Source organism: Cannabis sativa, chromosome 5 (genome assembly GCF_029168945.1).
Source record: "Cannabis sativa cultivar Pink pepper isolate KNU-18-1 chromosome 5, ASM2916894v1, whole genome shotgun sequence".
Lineage (NCBI taxonomy): Eukaryota > Viridiplantae > Streptophyta > Magnoliopsida > Rosales > Cannabaceae > Cannabis > Cannabis sativa.
This window is the reverse complement of record NC_083605.1, coordinates 44588539-44605283: the sequence shown is the minus strand read 5'-3', so window position 1 is coordinate 44605283 and position 16745 is coordinate 44588539. Positions and strand designations below refer to the sequence as shown.

The window sequence follows — 16745 nt, the reverse complement described above, 5'->3', positions numbered from 1 at the left end:
ATTTAGTTGTCCTACCAAAAGGTTGTAGACCCATTGGGTGCAAATGGGTTTACAAGATCAAATATGATTCAAGTGGGCAGCCAGTAAAGTATAAGGGTAGACTTGTTGCTAAAGGATATAGCCAGAGAGAAGGTATTGATTTCAAAGAAACATTCTCACCTGTCTCTACCAAAGATTCTTTGCGAATCATCATGGCTATGGTTGCTCATTTTGATTTGGAACTTGAACAAATGGATGTAAAAACTGCCTTTCTAAATGGAGATTTATATGAAGATATCTACATGACTCAACCTGTTTGTTTTGAGGAGCCTGGCAAGGAGCATATGGTTTGCAAGCTCAATAAGTCCATTTATGGACTTAAACAAGCATCAAGACAGTGGTATCTCAAGTTGGATGCAGTTGTCACTGCAAATGGTTTCATGAAAAACAAAGTTGATCAATGTATATATATGAAGGTCAGTGGGAGCAGCTTCATCTTCCTGGTACTGTATGTTGATGATATTTTGCTTGCTTCTAATGATAAAAATCTGTTGTCTGAGACAAAGCAATTGTTATCTGACCATTTTGATATGAAAGACCTTGGTGAGGCTTCATATGTGCTTGGGATACAGATCCTTCGGGATAGATCTAAAGGTATTCTTCGGTTGTCTCAATGAACTTATATTGATCGGATTTTGAAAAGATTCAATATGCATACTTGTTCACCTGGAAAGGCACCAATAGTGAAAGGTGACAAATTCTCAAAGCGCCAATGTCCACAAAATGACAAAGAGAGAGATGAAATGAAAGTGGTTCCTTATGCGTCAGTTGTAGGTAGCCTGATGTACGCTCAAGTATGCACACGCCCTGATATTGCTTTTGTTGTTGGCGTGTTGGGTAGATACTTGAGTGATCCTGGACTTAGCCATTGGAAAGCGACTAAGAAGGTCATGCGGTATCTTCAGGGTACCAAGGATCATATGTTGATGTTAGGTTTTATGCCCTAAACAAAACTCCATTTCAATGTAATCTATTTTATTCAACATCAATAAAGAAACAGAAGTATTTTTCATTCATTTGTGTATGTTTTGGTTCACTTTATCAATTGCTTGTCTATTTGATTTATAAATTCATCTTAAACCCTTTTCACATACTTGATCATGTTTATTGTGCTGTCATCACATTGGAAAGTAAACATGACTATGTGAATAAAGTTTCCTAGCTTTATCAGACACAGGGTTTTACTGATATGATAATCTACAACAAGAGTTTACTTGTATTTGGAGAAATACTATGTTCTTTCCAGAACATTGGTTAAAGTAAAGCTCAGGTTGGATGCATGGAGTATGCATCAGAAGGGACCGATATTGAACTTTGATTTAGATTTAATTAAACTTACCGTAAAATCTATTCAAGTCAATATCGCCAAGTTGATCCTAGATCAAATGATCTTAATCCTGTTATGATTAGGCTCAATCATGAAAGGCTATTCGTGTTCTTTGATTTGTTAGTTAAGCCTACTTTTAGGTCAGGGTGATACGTACATTTTGGGAACACGGTAGTGCAATTGAGTGAGAGCGCTAGCATAAACATGGAATCTATAGCTTCTATCTGGCGAATAGTAAGCAAAGGATGATCTCCTTCGAGCTTGACCAAACGAAAATAAATGGTGGAGATCTCATTTCACATAAGCTGAAATATCATTTATACGGGGTCAAGTGTTTTAAGGATAAAATACATAGTAGGGTGTTACGGTAATCTAATCCCTTTACTGTGTAGATCATTCATATAGAGGATCATTGATCAAATTAGGATTATAACAATGGATAACTAATGATGTGTCTATATGGTGGAACATATAGAGCATTCTATATACTGAGAGTGCAATTCTAAGTTCTATGCGTGGATTCAACGAAGAATTAATAAGTTAGTGAATTTTAGTGCTAAATTCTTGATCTACTTATTGGAAGCTCGGTTATATAGACCCATGGTCCCCCCACTAGTTGAGATAATATTGTTTGTAAGACTCATGTAATTGGTTTTGATTAATCAATTATAATTCACAAGTTAGACTATGTCTATTTGTGAAATTTTCACTAAGTAAGGGCGAAATTGTAAAGAAAGAGTTAATAAGGGCATATTTGTTAATTATGATACTTTGTATGGTTCAATTAATAAATATGATAAATGACAATATTATTTAATAATTATTTATAGTTAATAAATAGTTAGAATTGGCATTTAAATAGTTGAATTAGGAAATTGGCATTTTTGAGAAAATCAGATACAAAAGGTGTTAAAATTACAAAATTGCAAAAAGCAAGGCCCAATCCACTAAGCCATGGCCGACCACCTTTGTAGGCTTTTTAAGTTGATATTTTCATTATTTTAATGCCAAATAATTCAAACCTAACCCTAGTGAAATGCTATAAATAGATAGTGAAGGCTTCAGGAAAATTACACTTCACATCAGAAAAACCTGAGCCTCCTCTCTCTTCTCTAGCCGCCACTCTCTCTCTCTCTTCTTCCTTCATATTTCGAACCTACCTTAGTGATTAGAGTAGTGCCCACACACAGCAAGCAATACCTCAATCATAGCGAGGAAGATCGTGAAGAAAGATCATCAGCAAAGAAGATTCAGCATCAAGGATTCAGAGAAAGAGATCCAGGTTCAGATCTTGATAATACTCTGCTACAGAAAGGATTCAAGGGTTAGAGATCTGAACGGAAGGAGTCATTTAATTCCGCTGCACCCAATGTAAGGTTTCTTAAACTTTATATGTGTTTAATTTATCGTTTTAGAAAGTTCTTATTTAAGATGTTAATAAACATACTTGTGAGTAGATCTAAGATCCTAGTAAAATAATATGCAACAACTGGCCTCAGAGCCATGGTAATTGATTTACTTGCAATAAATTTGGACTTTAAAACGATTGTTTGTTTGTTTTTGGATGGTATTATGTTGTATTGAGTGTTATTTGATGATTGATTGATGTTTGTGAATTTTCGTGAAAAATTATTGCGATTCTGTTTGTAGAATTATTTTTATTGGATAGCATGGAAAAAATTAAGCAAGTTACTTTTTTACAGAACTCAATTTTGATTTAATTTGAATTAGTTATGAATTTTTGAAGATTTGAAAAAATCGGAAATTTTAAATGTTGAAATTTTCCTGCGATCGCGAAAACTGTCCGTACAGCTCACAATTTTTTCGTTTTTCTTCGATTTTTCATGCTTTTTCATGGAATTAACTTCCGATTTTTTATGTAGTTCTATATTTATACTATTACTATTCCTAATTCAATTCTAATTATCTGTAACACCCTAACTAACATAGGCGTATTACGTGATTTTTAAACATGTTGTGCAGCTCGTTGCTAATCAACGAGGTTTATGGAAAACGTGATTAATTAAAATTTTTGCTTTTTAATTAAACTTATAAAATAATATTACAAAAGACTCGGGATCCCGATTATAAAATCATTTACAAAAAGATTTAACTGTTTAACTGATACACAAAATAAATGTCGCCTAGCGACCAGTTACAAAATCAGCCTCGCTGTCCCGATGATCGTACGCTCCAGGCCTAACCGCCCCGACATGTACAATCCTCACAAGCTCGCTCACGGTCCATCAGCTTTAGCCTTGCCTTTACCTACACATAAACGTAGAACTGTGAGTCGACAGACTCAGTAAGAAAAGCATAATAATACTCATACATAAATCCCGGTCATGATCAGACGCCCATACCCCTGATCATAACCCTAACTGCCGTGTCCAACGCGATACTGAGTCCCGCTACTACCGTGTCCAACACGGTACTGAGCCACTACTGCCATGTCCAACATGGTACTGAGTTTTGAACGTTCATAGGGACGGTACTATTGACACGTAACAACCTGATCGGTCGAACCGGTCATACTCCGCCGCCGGTCATACTCCAGCCTGTACCGACGTGTTACTATATCCTCATGATCGGTCGAACCGGTCATACTCTGGCTGCTGGTCATACTCCAGCCTGTACCGACGGGATACGTCAATAGTACAGAACCACCAACCAAGTGTCAGCCTGATCGGTCGAACCGGTCATACTCCGGCTGCTGGTCATACTCCAGCCTTTACGGACGTGACAGGGTTGGATGGTTCGAAGCCAACATACATAACTAATGTAATCTAATAGGCTTCCTACATGCACGCTAAACATGTAATCTACATATGCATACTGTTATACTAATCTTACCTGGATTCCGAATTCGTGTGTGCCGTCAACCCGACCGGAACTTTAGGCCGAGCTACGGATTACAGGCTCCTAAACCATAAAAATCACAACACTATAAGTGACACGCTAAATCACTTCCCGGGGACTTAGACTAGGAACTAAAAGTTTCCTTATCGATAAAAAGCATGGCAATACCCCCTAAAACATAAAAACGAGGAAAACTAGGGTCCCTAAATTTTCCCCAACCGGTAGACCGGTTGCCCAACCGGTAGACCGGTTGCCCAACCGGAATTCCGGTTCTGGAAAATTCAGAACCCTCATCCGGAATTCCGGATGTACAACCGGAATTCCGGTTCCTCGCAGGCAGCAAACCCAAAATTTCATAACTTGCACAAATCAACCCCAAATTGATTCAAACATTCCAGACCTGTTCTATACCTCCCCTAGAAAAATTCTAAGGCACCAAAACCACCGAGAGAGCACAGAAACGAAAAGTGCTATTAAAGCTCAAGCTTTGAGTTCCAAACTCAAACTTGAGCAAAATCACCTAACATGCATTCAAACCTGATTAAATCTACTTAAACAAGCATAATACAACCTCTGAAAACAACTAGAAACATCAAGCAACAACCCAGCAACAGATTATACAATTTCCTTCAAAAATCATAGTTTTGAGCTACAAATTCCAAACTTTAAACAACACAACTAGCATGTATCATAACGAGCTCTATTCTACTCAATTAAACAAGATTAAACCTATGAAAATATATCACAAACACAGCAGCAACAACACATCAAGTAAGCATGCAATTCACTCAAATTTTCACCATTTTTTTTCAAGAAAACAAAGGAAGAAAAATTAGGAAATACATACCACAATCAAGAGTTCACAATTTTAAGTTGAATCTAGCTTGAAAATTGATGAAAATCCCAGCCCTTGAATCACATGCACCCAGCCGAAAAGAGAGAAGGAAAAGAGAGAGGTTTTTCTATTTTCTAACTTTGTGATTTTTTTGTAAAATGAAGAAATGAATAAAAAGCCACCTATTAACATTTCATTTCAGCCAAAATTAATAAAATAAACTTTTATTTTTCAAATAACAAATTCACTAAAAGACAAAATACTAATGGGGCAAAAAGACCATTTTGCCCCTCCACACATAAAACCACATAATAAACACTAAAGGGGTATTTTTGGGAAATTCTAAATTCCCGGCCAATCCCGACATTCCCAATGTCTAATAAACCGCCCGAAACTACTAACATGCTAAGTTGTGATTTCTACTGAGCCAAACACCAAGTTCCAAAATACCGGGCACCGGAAATGCAAATATGAAAACTACTGAATGACATAGCAATGCATTTCTGAATTCAATAAATAACAGTATAATAAATTATTTAAATAGCTATAAATAATTTTCATAATTAATCATAATTAACTGCTAATTTCCAAATTAAACTAAGCGGGCTTTACAACTATCCCCCCCTTAAAAGGATTTCGTCCCCGAAATCTAACCTGAATAACTCTGGATACTGAGCTCTCATATCTGACTCTAGCTCCCAGGTGCCTTCCTCCACCTTGCTGTTTCTCCAGAGAACTTTGACCAATGCTATGGTCTTATTTCGAAGGACTTTATCCTTTCTATCCAGGATCTGCACTGGCTGTTCCTCATAAGTCATGTCTGGCTGTAGCTTAAGGCTCTCATAACTGAGTATATGAGAGGGATCTGAAACGTATTTTGTCAACATTGAGACATGGAATACGTTGTGAACTGTTGATAAGGCTGGAGGCAATGCTAAGCGATATGCCACTTGACCTATCTTCTCGAGAATCTCGAAAGGTCCTGTAAATCTAGGGCATAACTTGCCTCTTTTCCCGAAACGTTTAATCCCCTTCATCGGAGATACCCGTAAAAACACATGGTCCCCTACTTGGAACTCAACATCTCTGTGTTTCGGATCTGCGTAACTCTTCTGTCTGCTCTGTGAGGCAAGCATTCTAGCTTTTATCTTCTCTATCACCTCATTGGTCCGCTGCACTGACTCTGGACCTAGGTACTTCCTCTCCCCTGTCTCATCCCAGTGGATAGGAGATCTACATTTCCTACCGTATAACAGTTCATAGGGAGCCATCCCTATCGTACTCTGATAACTGTTGTTGTAAGAAAATTCTATCAACGGTAGATACTTATTCCATGAGCCTTCAAAGTCCATAACACAGGCTCTCAACATGTCCTCCAATATCTGAATTGTCCTTTCGGACTGACCATCTGTCTGAGGATGAAATGCTGTACTAAATTTTAGCCTTGTACCCATTGCTCGCTGCAAACTTTGCCAAAATTTGGAGGTGAATTTCGGATCCCTGTACAAAACTATAGACTTCGGTACCCCGTGAAGTCTTACGATCTCTCTAACATACAATTCTGCCAACTGATGCACTGTAAAGGTTGTTCTAACCGGCAGAAAATGAGTAGATTTCGTAAATCGATCCACCACTACCCAGATGGAATCAAATAAACCCGTGGTCCTAGGTAACCCGACCACAAAATCTATCGTGATATCTTCCCATTTCCATTCTGGTAGGGTTAAAGGCTGCAACAACCCTGCTGGTCTCTGATGTTCAGCCTTAATCTGCTGACAAGTGAGGCATCTCGATACGAATTCTACCAAATTCTTCTTCATACCGCTCCACCAGAAGTACGATTTCAAATCTTGGTACATCTTAGTGGTGCCGGGATGTAGAGAATGCGGGGTAGAATGAGCCTCCTCAAAGATCTCATTCCTAAGTTCCACACTATTCGGAACACAAACCCTGGCCTTATACAAAAGCATCCCACTGTCTGACACTGAAAAATCCTTGGCTTGACCAGCCAATACCTCATCTCTGATCTTTACTAAATCTGGATCCGTCATCTGAGCGACTTTTATTCTTTCTAACAGATCAAATTGCAGCGTTAAGTTGTGAAGCTGACCTACCACAAACTCAATGCTGGATCTAACCATATCCTCTGCTAGCTGAGGTGAGATCTGAACCATACTAGCTACTTGCCTGGGACCCTTCCTGCTCAGGGCATTGGCCACTACATTGGCTTTTCCGGGGTGATAGAGGATTTCACAGTCGTAATCTTTCACTAATTCCAACCAACGCCTTTGTCTCATATTCAAATCCTTCTGAGTAAAGAAATATTTGAGACTTTTATGGTCGGTATAGATTTCACACTTTTCCCCGTAAAGATAATGCCGCCAAATCTTCAATGCAAAAACCACTGCGGCCAATTCTAGATCATGAGTCGGGTATCGCTGTTCATAATCCTTTAACTGATGGGAGGCATAAGCGATGACCCGATCGGCTTGCATCAATACACACCCCAAACCCTGTTTGGATGCGTCACAATAAACTACGAACTTCTCCTTGTCTGAAGGCAAAGCTAGCACTGGAGCGGTAATTAACCTCCGCTTTAACTCTTGAAAACTAGCTTCGCACTTGTCTGACCAAATACATCGCTGATTCTTCTTTGTAAGCTCGGTTAGGGGCATTTTAGAGAAGCCTTCAACGAACCTACGGTAGTACCCAGCTAAACCTAAGAAGCTTCTGATCTCTGTCACTGCCTTCGGTCTCGGCCAATCCCTGACGGATTCGATCTTCCCGGGATCCACCTTGATCCCATCTTTGCTCACAATGTGCCCTAGGAAAGACACTTGAGATAGCCAGAACTCACATTTCTTGAACTTGGCATAAAGCTTATGTTCTCGAAGCCGGTACAGTACCATCTGAAGATGTAACTCATGCTCCTCTTCTGATTGAGAGTACACGAGGATCTCGTCGATAAACACAATCACACAGATATCGAGGAAATCCTTGAATACTCTATTCATCAGGTCCATGAATGCTGCAGGAGCATTGGTTAGTCCGAATGACATAACCAGAAATTCGTAATGTCCATACCTAGTGCGAAAAGCCGTCTTCGGAATGTCCTCCTCTCGGATTCTCAACTGATGATAACCCGAACGCAGATCAATCTTAGAAAAGACCGTCTTCCCCTGGAGCTGATCGAACAAATCATCGATCCTAGGTAATGGATATTTATTCTTCACCGTCAGCTTGTTCAATTCCCTGTAGTCGATGCACATTCTAATAGATCCATCTTTCTTCTTGACGAATAAAATCGGGGCTCCCCAGGGTGACACACTGGGCCGAATAAACCCTATGTCAAGCAACCCTTGGAGCTGAATCTTTAATTCCTTAAGTTCAGCTGGAGCCATTCTATACGGGGCTTTGGAAACCGGTTCCACCCCTGGTGCCAAGTCTATCACGAAGTCAATCTCCCGCTGAGGGGGTAACCCTGGAAGTTCTTCGGGAAAAACATCCAAAAATTCCCGAACCACCTTGATGTCCTCTGGCCGAATGGTATCTGGTCGAGTGGTGTCCACCACCGCTTCCAGAAACCCTAAACAACCGCCATGCAATAAATCTCTAGCTGACATGGCCGAAATCACCGGGATCCGAGATCCCTGAACTGAACCAACAAACACAAATGGTTCTTCACTTTCCGGTTGGAAGATCACCATCTTCCTTTTACAATCAATGCTCGCCGAATATTTAGATAGGAAATCCATTCCTAAAATAATGTCGAATTCGACTAAACTCATCTCTATCAGATCAGCACTTAACTCTCTACCATCTATCCCGATCGGCATAGACCTAATCCACCTATTGAAGATAACCAATTCTCCGCTAGGTAATAGGGTTCCAAACCCTAATTCATATCTATCATACGGTCTATCCAATTTACTAAAGACTCTGGCCGCCACATAAGAATGTGTAGCCCCAGAATCAAACAGCACTGAATATAGCGAGTTATTAATAGAAAGCTGACCTGTGACAACTGATGGGCTGGCATTTGCATCAGCCTGAGTGATAGCGAATACCCCGGGCCGGAGTGGGTATCGTTGGAGCTCTCGGTGCCTCCGATCGGGCCGGGGACAGGTCCCTCTTGAAGTGTCCGGCATGCCACGGTGAAAGCATCCCCGACCTTTGCACTCACCCCGATGGTGCCTCTGCAGCCTAGGGCACTCGGGATAGGAGAATCGGGTCTCGGTACCACCGGGACGACTCCTCTGTTCTGGTTCCCCCGGAACCTCTTGTTCTGACTCGAGCCACCGGAAGCAGTGGGTGCTCTCTTCCTCTGATCAATGGCCGAACCACTACTCCCCCTGCTAAAGCCTGATGCAGGAGGGGTAGGAGCCCCACCACTCGCCGGAGTGCTAGCTGACTCCGACATACACCCAACTGCGCCCTCAGCTCGCAGTGCCTTCTCCACCATCTGAGCATAGGTGGTGCTGTCGTCCGTGGTAATCATCAAATCATGCCTAATCTTAGCAGTCAACCCGTCCAGATACTTCTCCTTCTTGCTGAAGTCGGTCGGCACAATTCCCGAGGCTAACCTCGCCAACCGATCAAACTGAGTAGTATACTCAGTGACGCTCATATTCTCACGCTGGGTCAGGTGAGCGAACTCTTTCCTCTTGGCGCTTCTGACCGCCTCATTGTAGTACTTCGCGTTGAAGAATTCCTGGAACCTTTCCCAGGTCATGGTGGTGACGTCATGGATCTGAGACACCATGTCCCACCATACCAGAGCGTCCTCCTGGAACTGGAAAGTGGCACACACCACTCTGTCATTACCGGTGACACCCATGAAGTTCAGAATCTTGGTAATCACCGTCAGCCACTGCTCGGCTTTCATCACGTCCCGACCTCCCAGGAAAACCGGAGGTGCTTGCTTCCGGAACCGTTCGTACAGGGGTTCCAATCTATTGGCCGCCACCACTATCTCGGCCTGGGCAGCAGGGGCAGGTGCCACTAGAACTACGGGCACTGGAACTGCAGGAGCACCCTGCTGTCTCAACCTCTGAATCTCGAGGTCTTGTTCTTCAATCCGGGCTTACATTTTCGCAAACCGTACCTCCCAATTCTGGGCTCCCTGATCGGCTGGGGGAGCCTGGGCAGCCTGTGGTGGGTTCTCATCACCCCGACCACGAGCCCTACCTCGGGGACCTCTACCTCGGCCCCAAACAGGTGGGGGAAACTGAGCTCCCTGTCCTTGGTTCGACCCTACGGAGTTGCCCTGACTCCTGGTAGTCCGCCTGGCGTACATCTGATTAGAACCGCCTGCGAAACCAAGAGTTGGCATATCAGGTCGTATTCAAGGAGAGCTTACTAATGCCGCTTAATTTGGAAATTAAAAACGAAACATGCGCCTATTCTACTATCAGGCTACTAACATGCTTCCTAACAGGCTTTTCTTTTTCATAACTGAATAAAATAAACTACTAAAGCAATAAAGGCTTACTGAACCGTGAAACGAGCTAACTGCTGATGATGATTGTACATGTCGTGACGATCTTCTAAGACAACCCGCGCTTCCGATACCAAATTGTAACACCCTAACTAACATAGGCGTATTACGTGGTTTTTAAACATGTTGTGCAGCTCGTTGCTAATCAACGAGGTTTATGGAAAACGTGATTAATTAAAATTTTTGCTTTTTAATTAAACTTATAAAATAATATTACAAAAGACTCGGGATCCCGATTATAAAATCATTTACAAAAAGATTTAACTGTTTAACTGATACACAAAATAAATGTCGCCTAGCGACCGCCACAAAATCGCCCGCCGTCCCGATGATCGTACGCTCCAGGCCTAACCGCCCCGACATGTACAATCCTCACAAGCTCGCTCACGGTCCATCAGCTTTAGCCTTGCCTTCACCTACACATAAACGTAGAACTGTGAGTCGACGTACTCGCAAGAAAAGCATAATAATACTCATACATAAATCCCTTGGCCATGATCGGACGCCCATACCCCCGATCATAACCCTAATCGCCGTGTCCAACGCGATACCGAGTCCCGCTTACCGCCGTGTCCAACACGCATCGAGCCACTACTGCCATGTCCAACATGGTACTGAGTTTTGAACGTTCATAGGGACGGTACTATTGAAACGTAACAACTTGATCGGTCGAACCGGTCGTACTCCGGCTGCTGGTCATACTCCAGCCTGTATCGACGTGTTACTATATCCTCCTGATCGGTCGAACCGGTCATACTCCGGCTGCTGGTCATACTCCAGCCTGTACCGACGGGATACGTCAATAGTACGGAACCACCAACCAAGTGTCGACTGATCGGCCGAACCGGCCATACTCCGCCGCTAGTCATACTCCAGCCTGTACCGACGTGACAGGGTTGGATGGTTCGAAGCCAACATACATAACTAATGTAATCTAATAGGCTTCCTACATGCACGCTAAACATGTAATCTACATATGCATACTGTTATACTAATCTTACCTGGATTCCGAATTCAGGTGCTTGGCCAACCCGACCGGAACTTTAGCCGAGCGGCGGACATGTGCTCCTAAACCATAAAAATCACAACACTATAAGTGACACGCTAAATCACTTCCCGGGGACTTAGACTAGGAACTAAAAGTTTCCCTATCGATAAAAAGTATGGCAATACCCCCTAAAACATAAAAACGAGGAAAACTAGGGTCCCTGAATTTTCCCCAACCGGTAGACCGGTTGCCCAACCGGAATTCCGGTTCTGGAAAATTCAGAACCCTCATCCGGAATTCCGGATGTACAACCGGAATTCCGGTTCCTCGCAGGCAGCAAACCCAAAATTTCATAACTTGCACAAATCAACCCCAAATTGATTCAAACATTCCAGACCTGTTCTGTACCTCCCCTAGAACAATTCTAAGGCACCAAAACCACGCAGAAAGCACAGAAACGAAAAGTGCCATTAAAGCTCAAGCTTTGAGTTCCAAACTCAAACTTGAGCAAAATCACCTAACATGCATTCAAACCTGATTAAATCTACTTAAACAAGCATAATACAACCTCTGAAAACAACTAGAAACATCAAGCAACAACCCAGCAACAGATTATACAATTTCCTTCAAAAATCATAGTTTTGAGCTAAAAATTCAAAACTTTGAACAACACAACTAGCATGTATCATAACCATCTCTATTCTACTCAATTAAACAAGATTAAACCTATGAAAATATATCACAAACACAGCAGCAACAACACATCAAGTAAGCATGCAATTCACTCAAATTTTCACCATTTTTTTCAAGAAAACAAAGGAAGAAAAATTAGGAAATACATACCACAATCAAGAGTTCACAATTTTAAGTTGAATCTAGCTTGAAAATTGATGAAAATCCCAGCCCTTGAATCACATGCACCCAGCCGAAAAGAGAGAAGGAAAAGAGAGAGGTTTTTCTATTTTCTAACTTTGTGATTTTTTTGTAAAATGAAGAAATGAATAAAAAGCCACCTATTAACATTTCATTTCAGCCAAAATTAATAAAATAAACTTTTATTTTTCAAATAACAAATTCACTAAAAGACAAAATACTAATGGGGCAAAAAGATCATTTTGCCCCTCCACACATAAAACCACATAATAAACACTAAAGGGGTATTTTTGGGAAATTCTAAATTCCCGGCCAATCCCGACATTCCCAATGTCTAATAAACCGCCCCAAACTACTAACATGCTAAGTTGTGATTTCTACTGAGCCAAACACCAAGTTCCAAAATACCGGGCATCGGAAATTCAAATATGAAATCTACTGAATGACATAGCAATGCATTTCTGAATTCAATAAATAACAGTATAATAAATTATTTAAATAGCTATAAATAATTTTCATAATTAATCATAATTAACTGCTAATTTCCAAATTAAACTAAGCGGGCTTTACATTATCATTTTGAATTAATTTAATATTTTTTAAATTTAATTCAAGATATTAGTGTAATTTGAATTTGAATATAATTAGTATCTATCTTTTTGCTTAAAAATCTATCTTATTTTAAAATTTGATTATATCTTATCTTATTTTAAATTTAAAATAATATAACTATAATCATGTAATTTTTAAATGATATAAGATATTTTGCTAATTTTTTAAATTTTGTTATTTTATTTATATAAATTACTTTTAAAATTTGAAAAAGATATTCATTTATCTTTTCTAATTTTTTATTTAATTTTTATTTATAAAATAACATTTAAAATTTAAAAGTAGTTAGCAAATTTTTGAAATGATATTTAGGTTGGTTGAAACCTAATTTTTCAAAAATTGTAGGTTTAATTTGAAATTTAAATATTTAATTAAATTTCGATTTTTTTTTATTTTTCAAATTTTTTAAATTTTTCGATTTTTTTTTTAAATAATTATTTTCGAAATTAATTATTTAATTTAAAATTAAATAAATCCTACATCCAACTATCCAACTAACCTTGTTGCAGGAGTATGTGTTTTAGCTTATGTGTAAGTTTTCAAAACCTATTATTACTTGATTGCAAATAGCCATGGTTACTTTTTGCCAAATCTAATGATCTGATGGCTCCCTTGGTCAAGATAATAATTTGTAACACGTATATTTACAATCTTCTTTCATCTGTGTATGACCTAGCAACATGATAGGACCCATCCAAAGTGTGCCTGTGTGAGCCTATGTGTTTAATTTTATTATAGATGCATATAGGTTGTTGTTGCTAAAATAAATTATCATAGTTCTTGATAAAATTTATTTAGGCCCATTTAGTTTTTGGGCCTATTCAATTAATAACAGTTGTTCTTATTAAGGTTAAATTCCTCTCTTTTGGGCCTTGTGTGAGAGTTGGGAGCCATAGAAGTGGGTACGACATATCTTTGAACTCCAAAGACTCCCTCACATGAACCACCCCAATTGTGAAGGCCCATTTGCCTGATTTGAATGACTGTACTAGGTTAATTACACTAGTTTAACCTAATTAAAATTGATTAGCAACATAATTAATTTCATTTATTTTGAAATTAATTTAGAAAATCATAGTTTAAAGAATTTTATATTCTAAGCTAAACTATATGTATTTTCTTGTATTTAATTAAATATAGAATTATAACCATCTAGATTCTTTCTGAAGCTTAATTTAAATTTTTCATTAAATATTCCTATTTAAGTTGATATTTAGTTATTTACAACTAACCAACTTAAATCTGAATATCTTTTGGATTTAAAATTTCAAAATTAAGTTGATGAATTTTAGGCATTGGTTATTAAGATTCTTTAGATACTTTTTAAGTTAATATCTTTTCGAATATTAACTTAAAATGGAATATTCTAGATATTTTTTAGGTTAATATCTTTTCGAATATTAACTTAAAATGGAATATCTTCAAATTAAGTGGTTACAACTTAATTTTAAATTTAATTAAATCTGATTTGAAAGATATTTAAGTTGATTTTTTAGATTCTTCTAAAACAACTTAAGTGAGATATTTTCAAATTTGTTCCATTTAAATATTCGATTTTTTTTTCGAATTTAATTAATAATTGAAAATTAATTAAAGTTGAGTTTTTATTTAAATCAACTTTGATTTGTAATTTTTCATTATTATATTGTGGAACTTTTTTGATATTTATTTGAATTTATTTTTCAAATTAAATAATAATTGAAAATTAATTAAAGTTGATTTTTTATTTAAACCAACTTTAATTTGTAATTTTTCATTATTATAATATCGAATATTATGATTATACAAAATACATATATATTTTTTAAATAATGAGCTTTTAATCAAAAGATATTCGATCTCCATTGTTGGTCTTACAATAGTTAAACTTTTTCAATATAACCTCGAGACGCTAGACTTCGTCCCCCTATGGATGGTTATTCGTTGAACACTTTTAACACCGTAAGATTTCATTTGATAAGTGTTTTGTGAGTTTTCGTCTCTATTTAGACTCTCCCCTACGGTGACTACTTAGAGATAAACTCATAAAACATGAAACAATGGTGGAAGCTCATAAAATGAGAATAACCTTGACTCTCGCCTACCGGGACAACGTTGGATTCTCATTTTGATCGAATAAAAGGTTGCTAAAATGTTTAATTTTAGATGAGCTGACAACTCTATTCAACTAATGTTATCTTTGACTCTCGCCTACCGGGACACTGTATTTCATTATGTTAGAAACCTTGGAAAATAAACTATGTTAGATTTAGTATTTCTATAACATATGTCATGACTTGTTATTTTCTGAACTTGTGTATGAATTTTGAACCAAAACCTTACTTCTGTTTTATTGATGTGTTGTAGTGTCTATAATCCCCTTCTCATTCCACTCCTAGTTAATATCTTAGCAATTGAACTTGAAGTTATAAACTCCTTGTCAGAGTAATACTTCACATATGCTCATGATGGACTTTAAATTCCAGAAAGCAGGTAAGCTGGGAATTGTTCACTCTGAAGAGCAAATAGTTCATAACTCCATAAATCCTACTACTTCAAGCTTAGTTGAGAAGATAAGAGAAAGTGATTCCACTTCATCAAGTTATACTTCACAACAAAATGAACCAGCAAGAACAACAATTAACAAACGAATAAGCAGTAGTGCTTTAGTCTTCGAATCATGTGTGTTAGAGAATGATAAATCCATTTGGATTCTTGATTCTGGGTCTACAAACCATGTAAGTTGTTCATTGCAATTGCTTGAGAATTGGAATTATTTGAAATCCGGAGAGTTGAAACTTAAAGTTGGTAATGGCGAAATGGTTTCGGTTAGAGCTAGAGGAAAAGCCAAACTCAAGTTTCAAAACAGAATTTTGGAATTAGACAATGTCATATTCATTCCAAATTTCAGTAGAAACTTGGTTTCTGTTTCATGCTTACAATTGCAACAATACAAATTAGATTTTTCGGATTCTGGTTCTACCATTTCTCGAAATGACATTCAGATTTGTGTTGCATCCATGGCACAGGGGCTTTATGTTCTTAGACCAGATTCACCATTTGCCCTACATAACAAACTTTTTAAAGTAGCTAAACCTAGAAACCACAAAAAGCAAAAGATCGTTGATGATAATGAAACATATCTATGGCATTTACGTTTAGGTCATATAGGCTTTGATAGACTCAATAGGATAACCAAAGACGGTCCATCGAAAAATGTCGTCTTAGGTGAATTGCCAGTATGCGAGTCCTGCCTGGAAGGAAAAATGACTAAACGTTCTTTCTCTGCAAAGGGAGAGCGTGCCAAACAACCCCTAGGGTTAGTGCATTCCGATGTCTGCGGACCTTTGAATGTCAAAGCCCGAGGTGGTTATGATGTTGGAAATTATTTTACCAGGATCAAGATTTACTAACAAGTATGTTGGATTAACAACCTAATATGAATTCTAAAACAATGAAAAATAAACACATATAAAGTTAGAATACCTTACAGTGGGTGCAGCGGAATAATATGACTCCTTCCGTTCAGATCTCTAGCCCTTGATTCCTTTCTGTAGCAGAGCATCACCAAGATCTGAACCTGGATCTTCTTTTCTCCTTCTTTGATGCAGAAATTCCATAGTCTTCCATACTATGATTGAGATACCACTTGATGTGTGTGGGCACTACTCATCACTCAAGCATTTCGAAATTACAAAGAAGAAAAGAGAGAGAGAAGGTGGCGTGTGAGGCTTTT

The 16745-nt window shown here is 38.4% G+C and overlaps 1 protein-coding gene across 1 annotated transcript in view; it reads left to right on the top strand.

Annotated features, from left to right (window-relative positions):
• The first annotated feature begins 689 nt into the window (after positions 1–689).
• Positions 690–16745, top strand: part of LOC133038349 (secreted RxLR effector protein 161-like) — a 30236-nt gene continuing 14180 nt past the window's right edge. Inside the window, exon 1 of the mRNA XM_061116472.1 lies at positions 690–945. Coding sequence (XP_060972455.1) covers positions 690–945 — 256 coding nt within the window. The remainder of the gene's footprint in view (positions 946–16745) is intronic.